Genomic DNA, 21021 nt, shown 5'->3' with positions numbered 1-21021 from the left:
ACCCCCACCCCAACCCCACCCCCGCAGCATAGAGAAAGCGCAGGTGGATGATGCCATCTGTGGGCTGCAAACAGGCCATAAAGCCGCCTCATTGTGCGCACAGAGGCCCCTCTATTATCAGGGTTCTCCATACAAATGCAAAGTGGTCAGCGCGTGCCAGAACTGTGCGCAATGTTGCTGGTCCATGCAGACCACGTGTCCCGTCAGCTGTCCAGATCCGAACTTGTATTTATTTTTTCTGGGTGGTACAGCTTCTGTGTTTTGAAGTCACCTAAACTTTGGGTTCTGTTTTCTGCACACTGATCCATTCCGGCTTCTCGACTTTGCAGAAGTTTTTTGCGCACAACTGGTGTTTTTCCGCAGAAGAAAAGCAGTTAACATATGGCACTCGTGTTGCGTTATCCACCTCCTTCAAATGTTCCAAACTTGGGGCACGCGCGCGCAGCTGTTGCTGATGGGAAAAAGCCTATAAAATCTATAAAATACTATATTAATGATGTTTTATTTGCGCAATACTTCAACATACACTGAGTTCTGCGGGGGGGGGGGGGGGGGGGCAGGCAGGCACGCAGGTTGGGGACGATTAAATCAACAGCATTGTTCTGCAAACGGCAGATGGAGAACTGTCGCTATGAGAGGACCCCCCCCTCCCTCTACAGCCCACTCTCCTAAACCCGGGTCGACCTCGACCCCTGGGGGCTGACACGGCTTTTGTCTACGAGTCTCCACGTTCGCCACTCTGCTGTCTGAGTTTTGATTCCATTTGAATGCAAAAACCCGCAGATTACGGTTCAGAGTTTGCAAATACACAAAGACGCCACGCGCCCACACAGGTGACACCTTTTTCCGGTTTGAGGTGCAAACAAACATGCGTGAAACAAGAATGCCGCGAGTTTATGTCACAACAGCAACTCTGGTCTCTGCGTCGTTGAGCAAACTGAGTTGCTCGCGCGCACAGACTCCGATGGCGCCGCTGAAACTTTTTGATTTGCAAAGATCCGGAAGGACGTGTATGAACTCTGACGAGCCGGCGCGTGGCGCAAATCGATCCCATCTATTGTTGCTGCTGCACATCTGCCAGGCGACCCCCCCCCCCCCCCCTTCTTCCTCCCTCCTCCCGACAGCGCGCGACAGGTGTTGGTGCTCAAAGCTGCGTCTGTGCGGCCCGAGGCCAAGCAGAACCAAACCCGGTTCTGACTGAAGATGTTTGTTGTTGAAACAACACACATAAAGAGAAGGAGCACTCAGATCTTGTTTTTAAGAGCCGCGCACGCGCAGCAGGTCGTTGATGGTACGTTTAAGAAATGGTGCCTTTAAGTTACCATGGAGACAGATAAAGAGGGGAGAGGGGAGAGGTGGGGAGCCTGCCACGCGTCTGAAGTGGGGACAATCTTTACGCATGCAAAGCGGTGGCGCGTGCCACTTCCTGATTTGAGCAGAAAACGTGCTGTGAAATTATAGCAGATTAAAATAAAGTCCACGCCACACCCAGTGGGTTTGGGGAAGTGTGCACGAGCCCCCGAAAGTTCGACCTCATGAATGAACCTTTCCTTTAAAAACAGCGTGTGCAGACACGAGCGCCACAAAAGAAACAGACTTTGGTTTTCTCATTCTGAATCAGAAGGCAGATCTTCTTCATCGAGGCTGAAGCTGCAGACTCCGAATCTGAACGTTTTTCTGTTCTGGACTTGGCGGAGTTTCCCCTCAGTGTTCATAGTTGTGTTCTTGGCTGCATCAACAGCAGCTGAGTTGATCTTCTGATGTCTGAACCATTCAAACGTGGGAGGGTGAAGCGGCCTTTTTACTTCTCTTTATGGTTCATTTTCAGATGAATTTCAATCATCAAATCAGTTTCTTTTAGTTCACGTTTTTATTTTTCTGTAAAAAATGCCCAAAATGTAAATATCAGCAAAAAATAAAGTTTTTCTATAAATGTTGTTGTTTTGGTTTATTTGCTTCATTGTGGGATGAATTTAAAAACGCATTGAGTGATTACATTTTCCTAAACTCAGTGACACACACACACGATCACACACAGTCACACACACGGTCACACACACACGATCACACACAGTCACACCCACGGTCACACACACACAGTCACACACACGGTCACACACGGTCACACACACACGGTCACACAAACACGGTCACACCCACGGTCACACACACACGGTCACACACAGTCACACACACGGTCACACACAGTCACACACACAGTCACATACGGTCACACACAGGGTCACACACAGTCACACACACACGATCACACCCACGGTCACACACAGTCACACACACAGTCACATACGGTCACACACAGGGTCACACACAGTCACACACACACGATCACACCCACGGTCACACACACGGTCACACACAGTCACACACACAGTCACATACGGACACACACACACAGTCACACACACACGGTCACACACACGGTCACACACGGTCACACACACACGGTCACACACAGTCACACACAGGGTCACACACAGTCACACACACGATCACACCCACGGTCACACACACACGGTCACACACAGTCACACACAGGGTCACACACAGTCACACACACACGATCACACCCACGGTCACACACACACGGTCACACACAGTCACACACACAGTCACATACGGACACACACACACAGTCACACACACACGGTCACACACAGTCACACACACAGTCACATACGGTCACACACAGGATCACACACACAGGGTCACACACACGGTCACACACAGTCACATACGGTCACACACAGGGTCACACACACAGGGTCACACACACGGTCACACACACACACACACACACACACGGTCACACACGGACACACACACACAGTCACACACACACGGTCACACACACACAGTCACACACACGGTCACACACACAAAGCAGGAGTAACAAAAGAAATGACTTTTTGTGCTTCTCTAAAAAACTTTTGGCAAGACAATAAGAATTCTGTGAACCTCATTTCATCTGTTTATCTTATGTAACACCTTTTTCTGTGCAGCCTCTATACTATGAGGTTCCGTTTGTGCCAAAAATCGGTTTTTGTGTCCACTGTCTATGTCTTCTGACCGAGTTCATTGAACATCGGTTCATGCGTTATGTGTAAAACTTTGCATTTGTCTTTGTTATACCCCCCGTCTTCTCACTTTGTCATCATTAGCAACCGTTGCTACTGTCTTTTTTTTTCTTTTATATTTTTATAACCATATTCATATTTGCCTTACATCCTACAAGTTTTAATTTCGCTTACAACGTCAATGTTTTATAAAAAAAAAATTTCAACAAACTTTATTGTACATTTTTCAATTTACAGAAATTGACAGTCACTTGCACAATAAACAATTGTTAATATCAAACACACATATAAGACCGAAAAAATCAATAAACAGTAATATTTTTAACAATGTGTGTACCTGCTTTTTTTTTTTTTTTTAGATGCTCATATACAAACCAAGTTAGGGTGAACAAACGTTATAAATGCACATATAGAAAAAAGCCGTTGGTACTGTCGCTACGACGTTTGCTACTGTCGTTAGCTACGACAGTAGTTGTCGTTAGATCTTGTTGTATTTCAAATTTTGCCAAAGTCGTCAGAAAAGTCCTTTGTACGGCCGGTAAATTGTTTCCTGTTCTACAACGGAACGAAAAAAAGAAACGTTTATTAAAGCCGGCGCTAGGGTTAACCATGACACATTTTTTAAGATGAACTTTATTGACGACATTCCCTCAAACGCGCATTGCCAGAAAGAGGGGGGGGGGCGCATGCGTACAACGCTTTCCCGTTCCCGAAGCGACTCTTGCCAATTGTTTCAAGTTATTTAGAGTCTAGCTTCAATTAAATCTGGAGATGAAACTACTATTTAAGTCTTTTAAAGCTACCTGGTCTTTATCAAACATGTTGTCACAAATCGGGTGGATAAACGAGGAGCAGACGGGCCAAAATCTTTCACTGGATTTTGATCTTTTCTTTTCAATCTGATATGTATTTATTTGACCATGAGGTGGCGCTCTCGGTACCACTATGATGCTCTTTTGGGCGCTTCTGCTCCTCGTTTATCCATCAGATTTATAACAACATGTTGGATAAACATCCGTTATTTTCCAAGACTTTTAAATAATAGTTTCTTCACCAGATTTAATTGAAGTCATACTCTAAATAACGTAAGTAAGGTTTAATGGTCGACGAAGTGTGCGGTTATTACTTTTTAACGCACGCCCTGTAAGCCTGAACCGTCCTCTGCGAAGTCTGTTAAAAAGTAATAACTGCTCATTTCGAAGGCCATTAATCCGCTTAAACCATGGTCACTTACAAAAGCAATACATACTAACCAGGTTTTAGTCCTTAATTCTTGTTTTTTTTTTCCGATTTGGATCACTTTTCTCACAAAAAGCGTACTATATGTTACGTGATGCAGCGCATCGTAACATATAGTCCACGTCGCGCAGCACCACTGCTGCAGTCAAGATTCGGCGATATATATATACTGATCGTCCCGATGGGTTGAATAAAGCATCAATTCAGAGGGAAAGTTAATCGCTTACCGCTTGTTTTTGTCCAGATGATGAAGCAAAAGGTTGTTTTAAAGAAGCCGGCGCAGTGATACAGAACATTTAAGCTAGCTGACCGAACTTCTTTTTTCACCGTGGGGTTATCAGGTTTTAATGCAAACTCAGCAGCCAATCAGAATCGAGTATTCAACCGGACCATGGTATAAAACTAAATAACTTAAAACGGGAACATGAAACCGTTATACGCTTGCACCCCCTGTTTGCAGGAATATCAATAAAGTTTGGTTTTTTTAAACGTGTTTCGTTCGTTTACAATTTACCACAATTTACAATTTACAATTTACAATTTACCGACCGTACTAACAAAGGACTTTTCTGACAACTTTGGCAAAATTTGAAATACAACAAGATCTAAGGACACGACATGGGGAAACGACAACTAACGACACTTCCAACGGTCGCTAAGGATCTTCCTGACGCCGTAGTGAGACGACATGGGGTAAGGACAATGACAAAGACAAATGCAAAGTTTTAGGCATAAAGCAAGCATATACATCACAAAGTAATAACCAAGAAGCATGGGCATGCAGAAAATATTGCTTAGTAGGACATTATAGACATGAACCAATGTTCAATGAACTCGTTCAATAGACATAGACAATGGACCCAAAACATACACAGTGGACGCAAAAACACGATCAGTAGACATAGACAATGGACCAAAGACATAACAGTGGACGCAAAAACACATTTTGATATTTTTGGCACAAACGGAACCTCATACTATACAACAATCTGATGTTGTCAAACAGGTTGCTGACCCTTCAGACTCAGCTTGAGGTCAGAGTTCAGGCTGATGTCTCCTGCAGAAGCTTCTCCAGAACGTTTCTTCAGTCTGAAAGCAGCTTCCTGTGGTCTGCACTGCAGGACAACCCTGCAGCTCTTTGGGTTTGCGTTTTAAAACGACTGCATGTCTTTTCAGGAGTGATGCCACAATCCTATTTTAACACCACAATACAGAATCATAAAGTGAATCCTTGCATTTGTGTTTAAATAGGGGTCTGCAGCACTGGGCAGCTCCTTCATCCGTCCTTTGTGCCTCTTCGGCTTTGAAGAAAAATGCTTTCAATAAAAAATTGGTTTGCAGTTTTGGTCTTCTTTAGAAAATAAAGTTTAGTCCTCTATAGATATTTAGCATGTTAGATAATAGAGCAAAGCTTTGGTCAAAGGTTCAAGCTCTTGTGTTTTTTTTTGTTTTTTTTTGCTAAAAGCAGATATTCTTATCTTTGATTTATTTTATTATTATTTTATTATTTATCTCTTCTTTAAGGTGAATTTTGTTTCGAAAGGAATTTGTATATGCTTTTGTCAAAAGTAAAATAAGCTGAAAAAATGCTATAGAAATAAAATAATGTAGCATTTTGATAAATCTTTAAATGTTAGGTGGTTTAATTGCTACAAGAACTTAAATAAAGTTTAAGGAACTTTGCTGCTCCTGTTGGCTTTTGGTCTGTTTTTTTTTTTTGAAGTAAAGGTTGCAGATCCCTGCTTTAAAGTTTCAAAAATACTGCTATACATTTAGGAAAGATTTATCATTTATTGTTTTTATCAAATTACATCAGGCTTATAAACCAACTTAAGTTTTTTTTCCAAACGTGCTTATTACGGCAAATATAAAAAAAAAGAATTTTCAATTTTTTTTTATTTTCACATTTCGAATCAAAACAAAACTGTGACCCAAAATTCAAAGTTTGAACCAAATCCTGATGAATTGTTGCATCTCTAGTTTTAAGCCAGTGTCAGCATTGACAGTGATGGAGACGCGCTGAAAACAGGGACTGAAAAGTCAGACAGCTTCTTTTTCTGATCCTTCACCCCAAACCTCTCTAATGGCACGTGCCCCAAAGGAGGGGGGTAGGGTGGGGGAGGCCCATTAAGCTAGACTGCCAATCAGGGGCTGAGCACGTGCCGGCTCTGCGATATAAAAGCAGGCAGACCAGAATCCTCGCTCTGGTCCTCCAGACTCCCAGATCAGGAATCCCAAACATGCAGTTCCCCGGAAGAGCCCTGAAGGAGGCGCTGCTGTGCGCCCAGAGTGAAGGCCGGCTTACTGCTGGAGTGTACGAGAGCGCCAAGATCATGACTGAGTGAGTAACGAGCTCAGAGCCTCCATGAGCTTTGGGGGGTCCAGCAGCTGACTGTTTCCTGTCCACAGAGACCCGGACAGCGTGTCCTTCTGTGTGCTGGCCATGGACGAGCAGTTCCAGTGTGACATCGCTCTGCAGATCCACTTCACTCTCATCCAGTCTTTCTGCTTCGACAACGACATCAGCATCGTCAGAGTGAGCGACATGCAGCGTCTGGCAGACATTGTCGGAGACAAGTCGGAGGAGCTGGAAGACGCGCACTGCGTCCTCATCACGGTACGTGCAGCTCACGCGCGAGCGTGGAAGTTTGGTTGGTCAGGAACCGCCTGAGAGGTTGTTGAGAGACACGCGTGAGTGACTCATGCCTGCTGTCCTGTCTGAACAGAACCCCGCTGACGGGTCCTGGGAGGAGCCGGCTCTGGAGAAGCTGCACCTGTTCTGCGAGGAGAGCCGCCGCCTGAACGACTGGGTTCCTGAGATCAGCCTCCCCGAGCGCTGATCCGGTTCCGGTCCCGCTGCTCAGAAGCCGCAGAGCTTCCTTGGTGGAAATAGTCATCCTGGTGATCAGGATGAGCGCGTTTCTGCTCATCCCTGGACGCTCCTGAGGAGGATCCCCGTCCAGGCAGCACGGCGCCGGCCCCAGGGGGCCCCCGTGACCCGTCGCCTCTCGTCCCGTCCATGCCAAGATGACTCTCATTCTTTCTGTGAACGAGGTCGGGCATGCCACGAGAGCGACACATCGACCCTCATTCTTTGTGCGGATGAGGTTTGGAGAGGAAGGAGAAGCCAGCTCTGCGTCCCGAGGAGGCGCAGGGCAAAGGTCGCACGCACGCACGGTGACGCACGCACGCGCAGCAGGAGAAGAAGCGGTGCTGAGGAGGAGGCCTGCTGAAAAAGGGACTTTTTCCAGAGGCTCTCTTCACCGAGCAACAACACAGCAGTTGCTGAAATGTTTCCCACTTTCCAATTTGTCCTAATTCTCTAAAGGTTTCACTTTAGAAAAATTCATGACAAATATTTTCTAAAAGCTAAAAAAATGATTTCCTCTAAAGATTTTATTATAGAAACGGATCCACAAACCACAAAGAGTTGGTGTGGTAAAGGCACAAACACAAAAAAGTTTAAGTAAAAACCAATAAAAATACAAACTTTTGCAATATTGCGACTGTTGGTAACAGATGCATCACTATGGAGTCAGATTTCCACATTTAGAACTAGAGGCCCGGTTATAAGATGAAACTAAAATCCTCAGAAATATTCTGCTGTCAAAGCTGAATTATGAACGCTTCCTGAAAGTCTTATCTGCTGTTGGAACAGAAACAGTTGCTAAATCTAAAAGTTTAGGATGGAAAACAATTATTGTTGTTATGATTTCTCAGTAAAAGCCTCAATAGTTCAATAGAAACTTTCTTTTTCATTTTCTGTCTCACTTTGGTCTGTTTATCGGTTTGTTGTTTTTTATGTTGTGCAGTTTTAATACCGTGTAAATGTGTCTTTTTATGAGTTTTTATTGATAGATTGTAGTCATTTGATCCAATCTTTGTACCTTTTCAAATCCAGAACATAAACGATTACAATTCTTGAATATTTTTGGTTTTCCCTTCATTATTTCTGTTTTCTTATAACAGAGAAAATCATCACTGCTTTCATAAATGTGAATTTCATGAAGTTTGTGACTCCTCTTGCCTTTCAGCCCATTTAGACGGGTGGTCAGGTGAGGTGGGTTAACCCTTGTGCTATCCTAGGCACTTTAACATTGCGAGTTGGGTCATCTAGACCCACTAAACAGTGCTCTGAACCTTTTTTCTTCAATGATTTGTGATCTTCACTGGTGTCCATGGATTACATGAAATCTTTCCACCTTTATCCACCTTTGTCATGGTAGGGAGAACGCGTCAATGGAAGGGGGGGGGGGGTTATCTAAGATAGCACAAGGGTTAAAGTTAGTTAGGGTTAGTGTTAGTTAGGCTTAGGGTTAGTTAGGGCCAGGGTTAGTTAGGGTGAGGGTTAGGGTAAGTTAGGGTAAATTAGAGTCAGGGTAAATTAGGGTTAGGGCGGGGGTTTGGGTTAAGGTTAGGGTTAGGCCACATGTGTCAAACTCAAGGCCCGGGGGCCAAATGTGGCCCGCCATGTTATTTAATGTGGCCGGCAAGAGCATAAAAGTTTTTAATTTCTTAAAATTTTTCTTTAGTTGATTACATATTATTTATGTGTAGCTGCTGTTGTAATTATTCAATGTTTGCAGGCCTTATGTGTGCGTGCATAGAAATTGTTGTCATCAAAACCATCAGTTGGATGCAAGACTTTGTGAAGCCTTTTTTTGTAAAATGTAACACGTGTCATACATGTTCTTTGCAGCTCAATTTTATGTTATTTTTCTTTGGACAGTTTGATCGTGGGTTTTAATAAAAATAAAATTTAGAAGGATTTATGTTAAAGTAACAAGCAAACATATGTTTACTATGCAACTGTAAATGTCACTTTGAAAAGATATAATAAATAACTCATTATTTAATGAGTTATTTAACATTAAGGAGTATTTACATTCATTTTTCATTACATTTAGTTACATGTGTAAGTTATATCGGGCCCTTTGAGGACAGACACTATGCTGATGTGGCCCTCAGTGAAAATGAATTTGACACCCCTGGGTTGGGGTTAGGGTTAGGGTTAGTTGCTTGAACTGGAGCAGGAAGCAGTGCTTTTATGCATTTTCCACCTCTTTTCATAAAAGACAGAGTCTTGTATGTCTTGGGACCTGAGGGCAGCAGATCATCTAATGTGGTTTTCTTCCACTTTCTATTTCCAAATTTTCCACAATTTTTTCTGAGCTCTAATAATCCTGGCGCAGGATTTCTGTCCCTGTGCAAAAGCGTGAAGAACTGCTCGACAGGTTTGGTGTCAAAGCAGGATGTGACAGAGGCACAGAGTCACGTCTGTGAGGTGTTTGCAGCAGAAGTGTTGTTGTGTGCAGCGCTGCTTAACAGCAGTGGCTGTGTGAGTTAAAGCTGAGGCTGCAGTTTGATGGAGGTGATCTTTTGCTCTGAACACACGCTGCTTTTCTCTTTATCCAGTCATCTGCCATTCAGAGGCTTTCGGGGCCTTTGTGTGTCGGCACTGACCCTCTCAAGGCTCCGTGACCTGCGTGCCGCCCGTCACTGTCCGCTATTGTGGAGTCAACAGCTGCTGCTGACACACACATGCACACAAACATGAGTACAAAAGCAAACATACGCACACAAACACACTTTTTTTACTCATTTGCTGAGATCAGATTTAAACGAGAAAAAAGTTAAATTGCAATAAACCGTTCTCAGTGTGCCTGAACTCAGACTCTCCTTCACAGAGAAAAAAGTGCACTAAGGAGCACCAGCTGAAACCCATCAGCCTTTTAAAATCTCCACGGCAACTGGTCAAGCACTGGCTCCATCTGCTGCCCAATTTATTGACGGAAAAAATGGGGGAAAAGGAGGAGGAGGAGGAGGAGGAAGGCTTGTGCCAGGCACAAGCCTGCTACCACACATCCATTCAGAGCCAAATCCTGACTGACCCCCCCCCCCTCGGTCAACACAGCAGGATGGAGATGCATCTGAGTTTGAAGAGTCCCGACCAACGTCACTGATGAAGATGCAGCAGTCGGGACGAAGCAGCTGCTCGGCCGCAGCAGCGTCTCCTCTGAAGGTGATTTATCTGCTGCTCTCTGTGAACCCCCAGCAACCTCCGCTGCCCTCCGAGTCAACCCAGAGCTTTGGGGGGGTGCAGCCACAGCCACATGCTGCTTCTAAAGTGTCCTTTCAACAGAAAGGCTTCCTGATCTCCTCCCAACCCTTTCAGCGCCGCAGAGCCGCGGCAGATGGCAACAACGGGCTGCACGAGTGTTTGCAGTGAAAACTGTAGCTACAGGCAAACCACAGCAAAGCCTCCAGCACTGATCCACATGTTTTAATGGAAAACAATAAACACAAAACGATGATGATTGTTTCGTTTCCATCTTTTCTTATCTGCAGACTGTCTGGTAACTATGGTAATCCCCTCTGTCTCTGTCATGTTGTCCTCAGCCATTACCATATGTTTGCTGCAGTCATGCTGCAGGTCAAACCCCTGCCTGTCGGTGTGCACGATCAGTGCACGTGCACACACGCCCACAATGTTCCTCAGTCATCAGCTGTTTATGCAAATTTCTGCCTGATCTCCGTCAATCTGCCTTTTCCAGCTCTTAATAAATCTAATCACTGATTACATTAGCAAACAAATCTGGAGCCCCCACCCCCACCTCCACCCCACCGCTGAGGTGGTGGACAGCAGGGAGGTGGGGGTGTTGGGTTTTCATCTGTGGAACTGATCCCCGGTTAAAGGTCCAACATCCTGGTGTTTTGAGCCGTTTGTGTTTTGGTTCTTCTGTTTGTTGGAAGATTCATGAAGCTCAGCTGAGACCAATACTCCCAACTTTCAGCTCCACAGAGATTCATGTCCAGAGATTTCAATGGATCAGTGCAGAGTTCAAACAGAGTCTGACGCAGCCCAGACCATAACCCACCTCCTCCATGTTTCACAACATGGACAGCGGTCTTTTCTCAGTTTGTTTCATTGCTGTATCTGTGAGAAAAGAGCCAGTGTTGACGATAACCTTTAGTTATGTCCCAATCCTCCCGAAGGACCTTCTCCCAGAAACTTTTTGGGCATTGAAATAGTCAACGTCACAGCCCCCCCCACCTGGGCTCATTGTTTAGGATTTCTGTGTAATTCTTGTGTCATCTTTGAAATATCTAATGATGTGGCTCCAGACTCCAGATGATGGATCTGACTGGATGTGATGTAGCTTAACTTTGGAGCAGCCACTTCCTGCAGGTTGTCTTCAGCTCGGTGGACCTCAACCCTAACAGGAACATCCAGCTGCTTGGAGATGCTGACACAGTCTGTACATGCTGCTCACGTTGCTGCGTCACAACTGAGAGCTTTTTTTTAATCTGCTCCTCACAACAACTAAAAAAAACCTCAAAAACATACTTTAAATCCTGAATTCTTTTATAGATGTCCTCCATCATGAGAAAATGCTTCAAGAAAATATTAAAAACACCCAAAACACCAGTTTCATTGGAGTATAAGGCTATAAGGCTGTGCTTTCATAAAATAAAGGTTCTGCTGTTGTCAAAAGGCCGGTCCAAGCCTCCTGTCAGCGTAAAGATGCTACAACATTCATGTTTGTTTGGTTTTAGACCCTGAGGGAAAAGTGGGGAGTTTCTGTGTCAAAGCTTTTCCCTGTCTTCTCAATAAACTGCGTTATGTCTATGTTTTCTGTGTTATTCTTCATCATAGTCAGGATTTTCTAATGAAAATAATCTGCACATATTTTAGATAACTGATCTGCATTTGCTGTGTTGATTTCTAAAATAGTTTTGTCTATTTTTACATAAATAACTAAGTAATTCATCTTTGTCATGATACTTCAGGATTCTTCATTGTTTCTCATAACATTATGAACTGGATAATGATAAATGATGTAAGTTTGCTTCCTTCCACTCCCTTTCAAGAAATCTTTGATTTATTGTCTAATTATCCTAAGTTTTATACGTCTTTGTATGAATGTCTAACTGTTGATTGTATTGTTTTGTGCATTCTTCTTATTTGATTGCTTTAAATAAACCATATCAAATCAAATCAAATAAAGTGACTAAAAGAAATGTCACTACTGACTGACAGAGAGCAGATCTGAGGGAATTAAAGAACATCAGTCAGTGTTTTTTGCACAGATAATACGGATAGGATGTTTGATTTGCTTGTTCTGTTACCCCCCCCCCCCACACACACACTCTTTCCAAAACAAAACCCACAAAAGCTGCAGACATCACTTCTACAGCCTCATCGACGCACACAAAGAGCAGAAAACGACAGGAGGGGACGCGCACAAAGGTGTAGAGAGACCCCGGCCCTCGTTCCTCTTTTGTGTCTCATAATGGCGGGGGTCCAGGAGCAGCTGCTGCTGCTGACCGCAAAAGACATTCGAGACCGCCCTCTTCACCAGCCTGGAGCTGCCAGTGTGTGGGCCGGGGGGCGCCGGGGTGGGAGGAGGTGGCTGTATACAAAGCTAAAGGCACACTTTGCCAGATCAGTCGACACACCCTTTCATCCAGGGGTGGGAGGGGGGGGCCCAGCTTTTAAGTTAAGTCACATCAGTCACAGCACAAAGGGTCGCAGAGGTCTGCCATATGGATCCACACTCCTAAAAAAGAAAGAAAATCAAGAATCAACCAATGGAAGGTGGAGCTCTGCTCAGTAACAGAAAACTCTGCTTCTGATTGGCTCCATTCAGTCTCAATTGGGCCGGTAGGACGGAGGTCAGGGTCTGGGGCGGTAAGTTCTGGCCACAGACGGCACTGACTATTCATTGTGGATGCGTTTGTAGTTCTTAACTTCTGTGCTTGTCAAAAATAGATCAGAAAGATATAAAGGTGTACGATTTCTCCTCAGATATCACTCTCAGAAAACCAAAGTTAATTAAGTAAATAAATAAGTGAAAAACAAATAAATTAATAAATGAGACTCATTTAAAAAAAATGTAAAACAGCTTCAAAAAAATCCCTCATCCACGTCTTTACATTTATGTCATTTTTAGGTGAAGAAAACGTCATCAGATTTTAACACAAGCCTTTTTATATAAGATGCTTTGGAAAAAAAACGTCAACACAAAAGACAAAAGAACTGTGCTTATAGCGCCTCCCAGAGGGAAAACCCAGAACAGTTTGATACATACGACGGAGTTTTAGGGCCACCAATTAAAAAAAAAAAGTAAACTTACGAGAAAATCTCGTAAGTTTATTTTTTATTTTTTTGTTTTGGTGACTCTAAAACTCCGTCGTAGATACAAGGGGCCAGTCCAAGAAAAAACATGACATCAAACATGATAAAAATAAATATTTATTTAAGAGATTAAGTAGACAATGATGTGAAGGGTTGGGGAGGGTTTAAACACAGTGGCCTTAGGTGTGGTTTTTAAAAAGTAATTTGGGTTTTTATGGTTTTGCATTGAGTCCTGATCACAATTATTTTTAGGTGCATTGACTGTATTTTTTTTCCCATAAAATGTAAGGTACAGTACAAAAATATCATAATACATTGTAAAATAATACAGACATTAAAATATATAATAAATATAGGTTATAATATAAAATAAACTTAAATAATTTCATAAGAACCAGCAAAAGTAAACTTTTGGATTTCCTTAGCAATACGAGATTTTTGGCTAACCACGCCCACATTCCTTATACCTTCATATCTAATGTCATATCAGTTTCTTGAGTTGTAGCCCTGGATGCATGCATTACATTTTTACAGTTTTTCGTTGAAAAATGTGCAATTAGTAGAAGAACGCCACCTTTGTAAGCTCGCCCAGCGCACGCCGTTCAAAATCGACAACAAAATGTTTCTCTATAATTGCTTCCTAATGATGTCCGAGAAATGATCAATGAAAATTCCTAGGACACGTTTTCGTTTGGAGCCGGTACTAAAGGTCCTTTTCAAAAAAAACCTTTGACCTCTTCCCAAGGTCAAAGGTTGACAAAACTTCTTTGGGCGTTGTGGACTTAAGCTGGCAGCATGTGTGTGAAAAAAACGCATGAACAAAAATGTCATTTCCTTCTATTGCCGAAAAACACGAAAAATGCCAAATCTCAAGCTATGTCACAAAGTGGCCGCCGAGCCACAGGTCCGGTGGCCATCCCATAATAATTTCAAATCTTCCTTTGGATATCCCGACACGTGTATTTTGGTTTTGTTACTGTACTTTGAATTTTTTTGGTTTTGGATCCAATATTTGATTTTTGGCCCATTCAGTTTTTTAGAGTGTTGCTCGCTGTGATGTCATCATCTTGGGGGGGGGGGGGGGTCATTCACTTTGACCAAAATTAATTTTTGCCAGGTCTTAGGTGTGTGCAAATTTTGGTCTTTTCGTGTATTATGAGCACACAAAAGTAGGTTTGACTAAACAATACAGATTTAACATTTTACATGATATTATAAAATCTGACCTCAACCAGAAATAAAGAAATTAAAAAAAGATTGTGGAAGAAATTTTACATTTGTGAATATAGGTATAAGTTTATTAAAACTGTAAATGGCATATTCTTATGTAGGTGGAAGCCAAACAGAACGTTTTCAAAGCAAACAACAGGAGTGAGCACATTTGTAGGAAAAAAGCAAAGACGAAATACGATTGAGTAAAAGGGGCCAAAGCCAAAACAATGAACTGTTTCCGGGGAAAAATCACTAAAGGTACACATGTCAATATCGGCTTCAATTGCATCATTTAATCTATTTTATTAGAGTTTCAAGTAATGCTGCAAGAATTGAAAAACTTCAGAGGGACTCGAACGCTTACTCTAAGGTCAGTGCTTCATCCACAGCACGTTCAACTTTTTGACTGTATGTTCAAAAAATTAGCCCTTGTGCTGTCCTGTGACCCCACCCCCCTTCCATTGACGTGTTCTCCCTACCATGACAAAGGTGGATAAAGGTGTAAAGATTTCATGTAATCCATGGACACCAGTGAAGATCACAAATCATTGAAGAAAAAAGGTTCAGAGCACTGTCTGGTGGGTCTAGATGACCCAACTCTCAACGTTAAAGAGCCTAGTTACACACACTTTTTTGTATTCCTCACCAAGACAAACTAGAAAGGTAGGATGAGATCTCGCTGCGTCCCTCAAACTTGACGAAACGTCGCCACCTGCTGGACACTATGGACAACAGGAAGATGAAGTCAAAAGCTGTTCCAGAGGACCTCATAAATCAGATAAATTTAAAAGACCATAAAAAAATGTATAAACCAAAAAAACAAAAAAAGGACTCAACTAGATCATATTTGGTCACATTTAATAGTAGTTACAAAGCACACATAAGATGAAACCTCGCAGATTCTCTTCCTGATTCACACGTTTTAATCGGTTTAGATGTAAATTTGATAATGTCACAAAAAGTCAACCAAATGACTCAAATCTAAATGAGTAAAAAATTGAGAAAAAAAATCTTCCTGAAGACTTGGTGTAAACAGCTCACTTTGTTAAAGGCATAATAAATAATCAAATCTCTGAAGAAAAGGAGTCATTTGACACCAACATGAATCTCTGGTCAAATGTAGGACTTTTAAGCTCTTTCACTGTCTGTGAAGATGATGCAGCTGCCAAACCATACTGCGGTGCAGAATGTCAGCTGGTGTCGATGGATGTATTTGTATTTGAGAGACTTCCGGACGTCTTTTTTTTTAAATCATAGTATTTAACAGACGCGTCTCTGTTCCAGAACCTTTGTGTTACAGTGATGCATCTTCAGCAAAGATCAGAGGAAGAGCAGAGCCACGTGATCCATGAAAAGACAGACAGACAGACAGTCAAAGACAAACCTTCCTGTCCTTGTGAAGTTATCTGGAAACAACTTGAGATCCAAATTGACCTGTGAGCGCCCTCTACTGGAGGCTTCATGCACTTACATATGACGGCAGATGTTTTTTTTAAACATTGTTTGACATAAAAATCACATTCAAATTAATTCACAGTCACTTCATTTCTATAGCACCTTTCATGAAAAAAGAACAGCTTAATTAGGGACGTGCAGTCAGATGGGGCAAGTCAGGCTCGGCTTCACCGGTCGTTGTGATAAAATAGAGAAACGTACATTAAGATTATATTATTTTCCACCGATCCGTTTTAAAGATATACTTACAGTTGACTCAACACGATTTCCACAGTTTCTGAGGTTAAAACCGCTGAATGTAAGTGTTGCGTGATCACATAAGGAGCGGAAACTCCGGGTGAGGCTCCAGAGCGCTTCAGCTCATGTCTTACTGCTGGACTCAGTGTAACCCTTGTGCTATCCTGGGCTCTTTAACATTGAGAGTTGGCTCATCTAGACCCACCAGACAGTGCGCTGAACCTTTTTTCTTCAATGATTTGTGATCTTCACTGGTGTCCATGGATTACATGAACTCTTTCCACCTTTATCCACCTTTGTCATGGTAGGGAGAACACGTCAATGTAAGGGGGGGGGGGGGGGGGTCACAGGACAGCACAAGGGCTAATTTTTAGGGTTAACAGTCAGAACGCTGACTCTAAGGGCGGAGAAAAGGCTGTTGATGAGGCGAGCCTCGCCAGAAAAGGGCTTGCGATAGACGTGAGCTGCCAGCTGCTTTGTAGAAATGCTGGTGCAGAAGAAAGAGAACAGACTAATGACGCCTTTCTCCACTGAGAGACTCACTAAACTAAAGGAAAATAAGGAAGACTTTTCCAACAGATCATAGAGCTTTTTGTGGAGAAGGATCAGCACATGGACTCAAACAGTGAGGAGCGCTGAGACTGTGGATCTTGAAGAAGGAAGGCGTCAGCCTGGAGATAGAGACAGCGGCTGTCCAGAACAGGCTTAAGATGAGAAACATGGCGCTTTCTGGCTCCGCTCTCTCTGTGTGGGGTGGGTGGTGCTGGGCCGGGGGTGTCCGCGCCTCCGGGGATGGGGCCCCTGCTCTGGGGGAGCCGGGCCCCTATGCTGGGGGGGGGGGGGGGGGGGGGGGGGGGGGGGCTGGGGGACGGCTGTTTGACCACCGGGGGACAGTCTACCAGCTGTCCCCAACTTACCCCTTTCCTCATATAACCTCATATTAGGGTGAGGGGGTAGGGGGCTTAGCCTGCGATGCGCCTCCGGGGGGGGGGGGGGGGGGGGGGGGGGTGGTCCCCCCCTCCCATGGTTGCTGTATGGAGTGCCCCCCCCCCCCCTCTTTCGGTTTTATTTGCACCTTAGACATGTAGGGCCCTTGGTAGGGGGGGTGCTTGGACATCACTGCCAGCAAGCAGCAGATGTCCTCCTAGCACCCTACCCGCCAATTTTAACCGCACCGTAGACATTTAGGGCCCCTTGGTGGGGAGGGTGAGGGGACATCACTGTGAGTAATCAGGAGATGTCACTTCAGTACCCTACCCGCCAATTTTAACTGCACCCTGTTAGTACACACACCCCCCCCTCAAAATATACATTCCAACATAAACACACACACACACACACAAACCCTCTCAAACACACATACATGCACACACGGAAGGTGGGTCCTAGGACCATCTGTCCCCTACCCCTTCCCTGGTGGGGGGTACGGGGCCCTTGGCAACGGCGGCCGTGTCCCCTGGGTGCCGGTTTCCTGGGCGCGGCTGTGCTCTCTCCGCACGGGGGGGGGGGGGGGGGGGGACATTACACATGAGCCGGGAGTGTCCGTGTCCCTGGGGGGTGGGTTTTGGTCCTTGCCTCTAGGTGCTGGGCCCCGCCAAATCTCCAACTGTGGCCGAGCCTGGTTGGGCCAAGTTTACAACACCCCTGGTGGGTCCCCCTTTCTCCCCGGGGCGTTCCCCTCCTGGGCGGGGGCGGCTGGTCCCTGCCTTGCTCCTCCCTGGACCAACCGTGGGCCGGGTGGGTGGCTGCCTGGAGTGCGGAGCGGGTCTCCCTTGGGGGGTCCTGGCTCGTACCTGGGGCTGGGGCGGGGGGATGCCCGGAACTCCTGGGGGGTGATGGGCTGCTCGTCTGGGGCTGTGGGCGCCCTTCTCGGGTGGGGCCCTGCGTTAGCTCTCCCGGCGCGGCATGGGGGCTGTTCTTCTGGTTGGGCTGGGGCGGCGCTCTCTTTCCCTCCGTGCCTCCCTGCTCTCTGGCTCTGGGGGCCTCGCGGCGGCCCTGCTGGCCCTGGCCTGGGTGGCGGACTGGGTCGCCCGGGGGGCGGTTGTTCCCTGCCTGCTGCCGTGTGGCGTTGGGGGTTCCGGCTGCCGCTGCTGCTGCAGCGGGGGTCTTGGTGTGGGGATGGCTGGGCGCTCTCCTTCCTTCTTTTTACATTCCACCGTCCATTTTAGAAAAACATAAACACTCACCTGAGCACAGGTGTTAGCTTACCTTTGCACTAATAGTTTGCATGATTGAATGACTGAAATATTTCACACTAGTTGGTTTAAAGGCATAAGTATGCGTGTGTGATCACTATCGGTTTTGTGTACATGTTGACATGTGGACATTTTTTTCAGCCAGCAGGTGTGTTGATAACATTTGAGTGTGTGTGTGGACAGGCCCCGCCCTTTTTGTACTACATTTGAACCTTACCGTAATGATAAACAACCAGTAAACTTGTTGCTTTATGCTGTTTCATGGTCTTATCCCCCCCCCCCCCCTCTTATTATCACCCTCGTACCCCCCCCCCCCTCTCTCTAACATCCCTCTCTCTTCTTCTCTTCTTTCCTTCTCCGTCCGGTCCAACACCAAAGATTTTCAAACATGATTGAAATTAATAAAGTTTGGCCTCAATTACAAAAGGGGTTTATTCAGACATACCTTTGGTTTGTCTGAAGATTGATAACCCCTCTTGTTAAAGTAAAATATGTCCAACACAAGAGGCCCTCAGCTCTCATCTGCCTGCCCAGCTGCTGGACAGGACAAGGTAAAAAAAAATGAAAGAAAAAAAAAAGATGAAAAAACATGGAACGTGGGGTGTACGTCGATGACGTAAGGACCGATGACTCTGGGAGCCAGCTTGCGAGAAGTAGACTGTAGAGGAATGTTTTTATAGGAGAACCACACCTTCTGTCCAACCTGATACGTGGGCCCCACAACCCTGTGGCGATTGGCAGCACGGCAATTGCTCTCCTTAGTATCTAGACAGTGCGCTGAACCATTTTTCTTCAATGATTTGTGATCTTCACTGGTGTCCACGGATTACATGAAATCTTTCCACCTTTATCCACCTTTGTCATGGTAGGGAGAACACGTCAATGTAAGGGCGGGGTCATCTAAGATAGCACAAGGGTTAACGTGCAAAGAGTCTCCAGCAAAAGCTGCAAAACCAAACAGACATGATGAACGTAGTATGGCTGATTCCTGGAGAAAATCAAGACCAAGTTTTAAAAAAACAAAGAGGTACAAAAAGCCATAGAGAACATTGTTCATCATGACTCAAAAAACAGTGGGGGCAGCAGTTAGACTGAATCTCAGAATCAAGCATTTGAAATGTTGAAAGCCGTCTTCCACTCATACTCTGATCCTCAGGTGGACATAAGCATTGATCCAGCTGTGTGGTTACAATGCTCATCTTTTCATGTATAAAAGTCCAAATATTTGGCAGAGCACCGTAGGGAATCAAACCCTAACCTGCTAAAGCATGCATCCCATTATCAGTGTCTTATATTTTTACCAAACATGAAAGGAACCTAGCATAGCCTTCTGCTTCACCAAGTTTCAGCTAACTGGACTGTCTCCGTCCCCTTCCACTTCTTCCCCTGAGTCCGGACTGAAATGGTGAAAATTCAAACTGAACCAATTAGAAAGCTGCATAGCTCCTACTCTGAGTTTGTTTCTGCTGTGACAAGGACCCACTCTCCCAACACCACTCCCTCCATAACAGTCTGGATGCCATTCTAAGGCTGCTGAAGTCAGACCTCTGTCTGGCTGCCCAAAGCAGTTATGTCCATCGAAGTTACAAACAGAATCAGAGGTGAAGCCATGGAGTTCATTAGGTCCGACAACAAAAGAAAACATGGTGGAAGTAACAGCCATTACAAACTAGTCCCTCCTTCAGTTCTGGCTCCAGGCTGAGGCCCAGATCAGTCTTGTTGGGAGGAACAAGTGTGTTGGGATTTGCAAAAATGCATGTTGACAAGCCACAAAGCTTCTGGGAAAATGTCCTATGGACAGATGAGACCAAACTGGAGCTTTTTGGTATGGCACATCAGCTCTGTGTTGGTAGACTCAAAAATGAAGCATCCAACCAAAAGAACACTGTCCCTACTGTGAAACATGGAGGAGTCTCAGTTCTGTTTTGGGGCTGCTTCGCTACATCTGGCACAGGGTGTCTTGAAGTTGTGAAGGTAAAATGAAATCTCCAGATTATCAAGGCATTCTGGATAGAAATGTCCTGCCTAGTGTCAGAAAGCTTGGTCTCAGTCTCAGGTCATGGGTCTTCCAACAGGACAACTATCCAAAACACACAGCCAAAAAAAAACCAAGAACGGCTAAGAGAAAAACGTTGGACTATTCTGAAGTGAATTCTATGAGCCCAGATCTGAATCCCATTGAACATCAGTGGAAGGAGCTGAAACATGCCATTTGGAGAAGACACCTGTCAAACCTGAGACAATTGGAGCAGTTTGCTCATGAGGAGTGGGCCAAAATACCTGTGGACAGGTGCAGAAGGCTCATTGACAAATACAGAAACCGTTTCATTGCAGTGATTGCCTCAAAAGGTTGTGCAACAAAATATTAAGTTATGGGTCCCATTATTTTTGTCCAGCACTATTTCATTAGTTTTTTTTTTTAAATAATTCTGTTAATCCACAACTCAAA

General features: G+C 44.6%; 1 protein-coding gene across 1 annotated transcript; it reads left to right on the top strand.

Annotated features, from left to right (window-relative positions):
- The first annotated feature begins 5800 nt into the window (after positions 1-5800).
- LOC101155619 (growth arrest and DNA damage-inducible protein GADD45 gamma-like) lies at positions 5801-7712 on the top strand. The gene is made up of 3 exons (XM_004075136.4): positions 5801-6675; positions 6744-6951; positions 7061-7712. The coding sequence occupies exons 1-3, from the start codon at positions 6575-6577 to the stop codon at positions 7172-7174; spliced, it is 423 nt and encodes a 140-aa protein (XP_004075184.1). The 5' UTR covers positions 5801-6574; the 3' UTR covers positions 7175-7712.
- The last annotated feature ends 13309 nt before the right edge of the window (positions 7713-21021 follow it).

The sequence above is a fragment of the Oryzias latipes genome, chromosome 12, assembly GCF_002234675.1.
Source record: "Oryzias latipes chromosome 12, ASM223467v1".
NCBI lineage: Eukaryota > Metazoa > Chordata > Actinopteri > Beloniformes > Adrianichthyidae > Oryzias > Oryzias latipes.
Note: the sequence above shows the minus strand (reverse complement) of the source record. Positions and strands in the feature narration are given on the sequence as shown.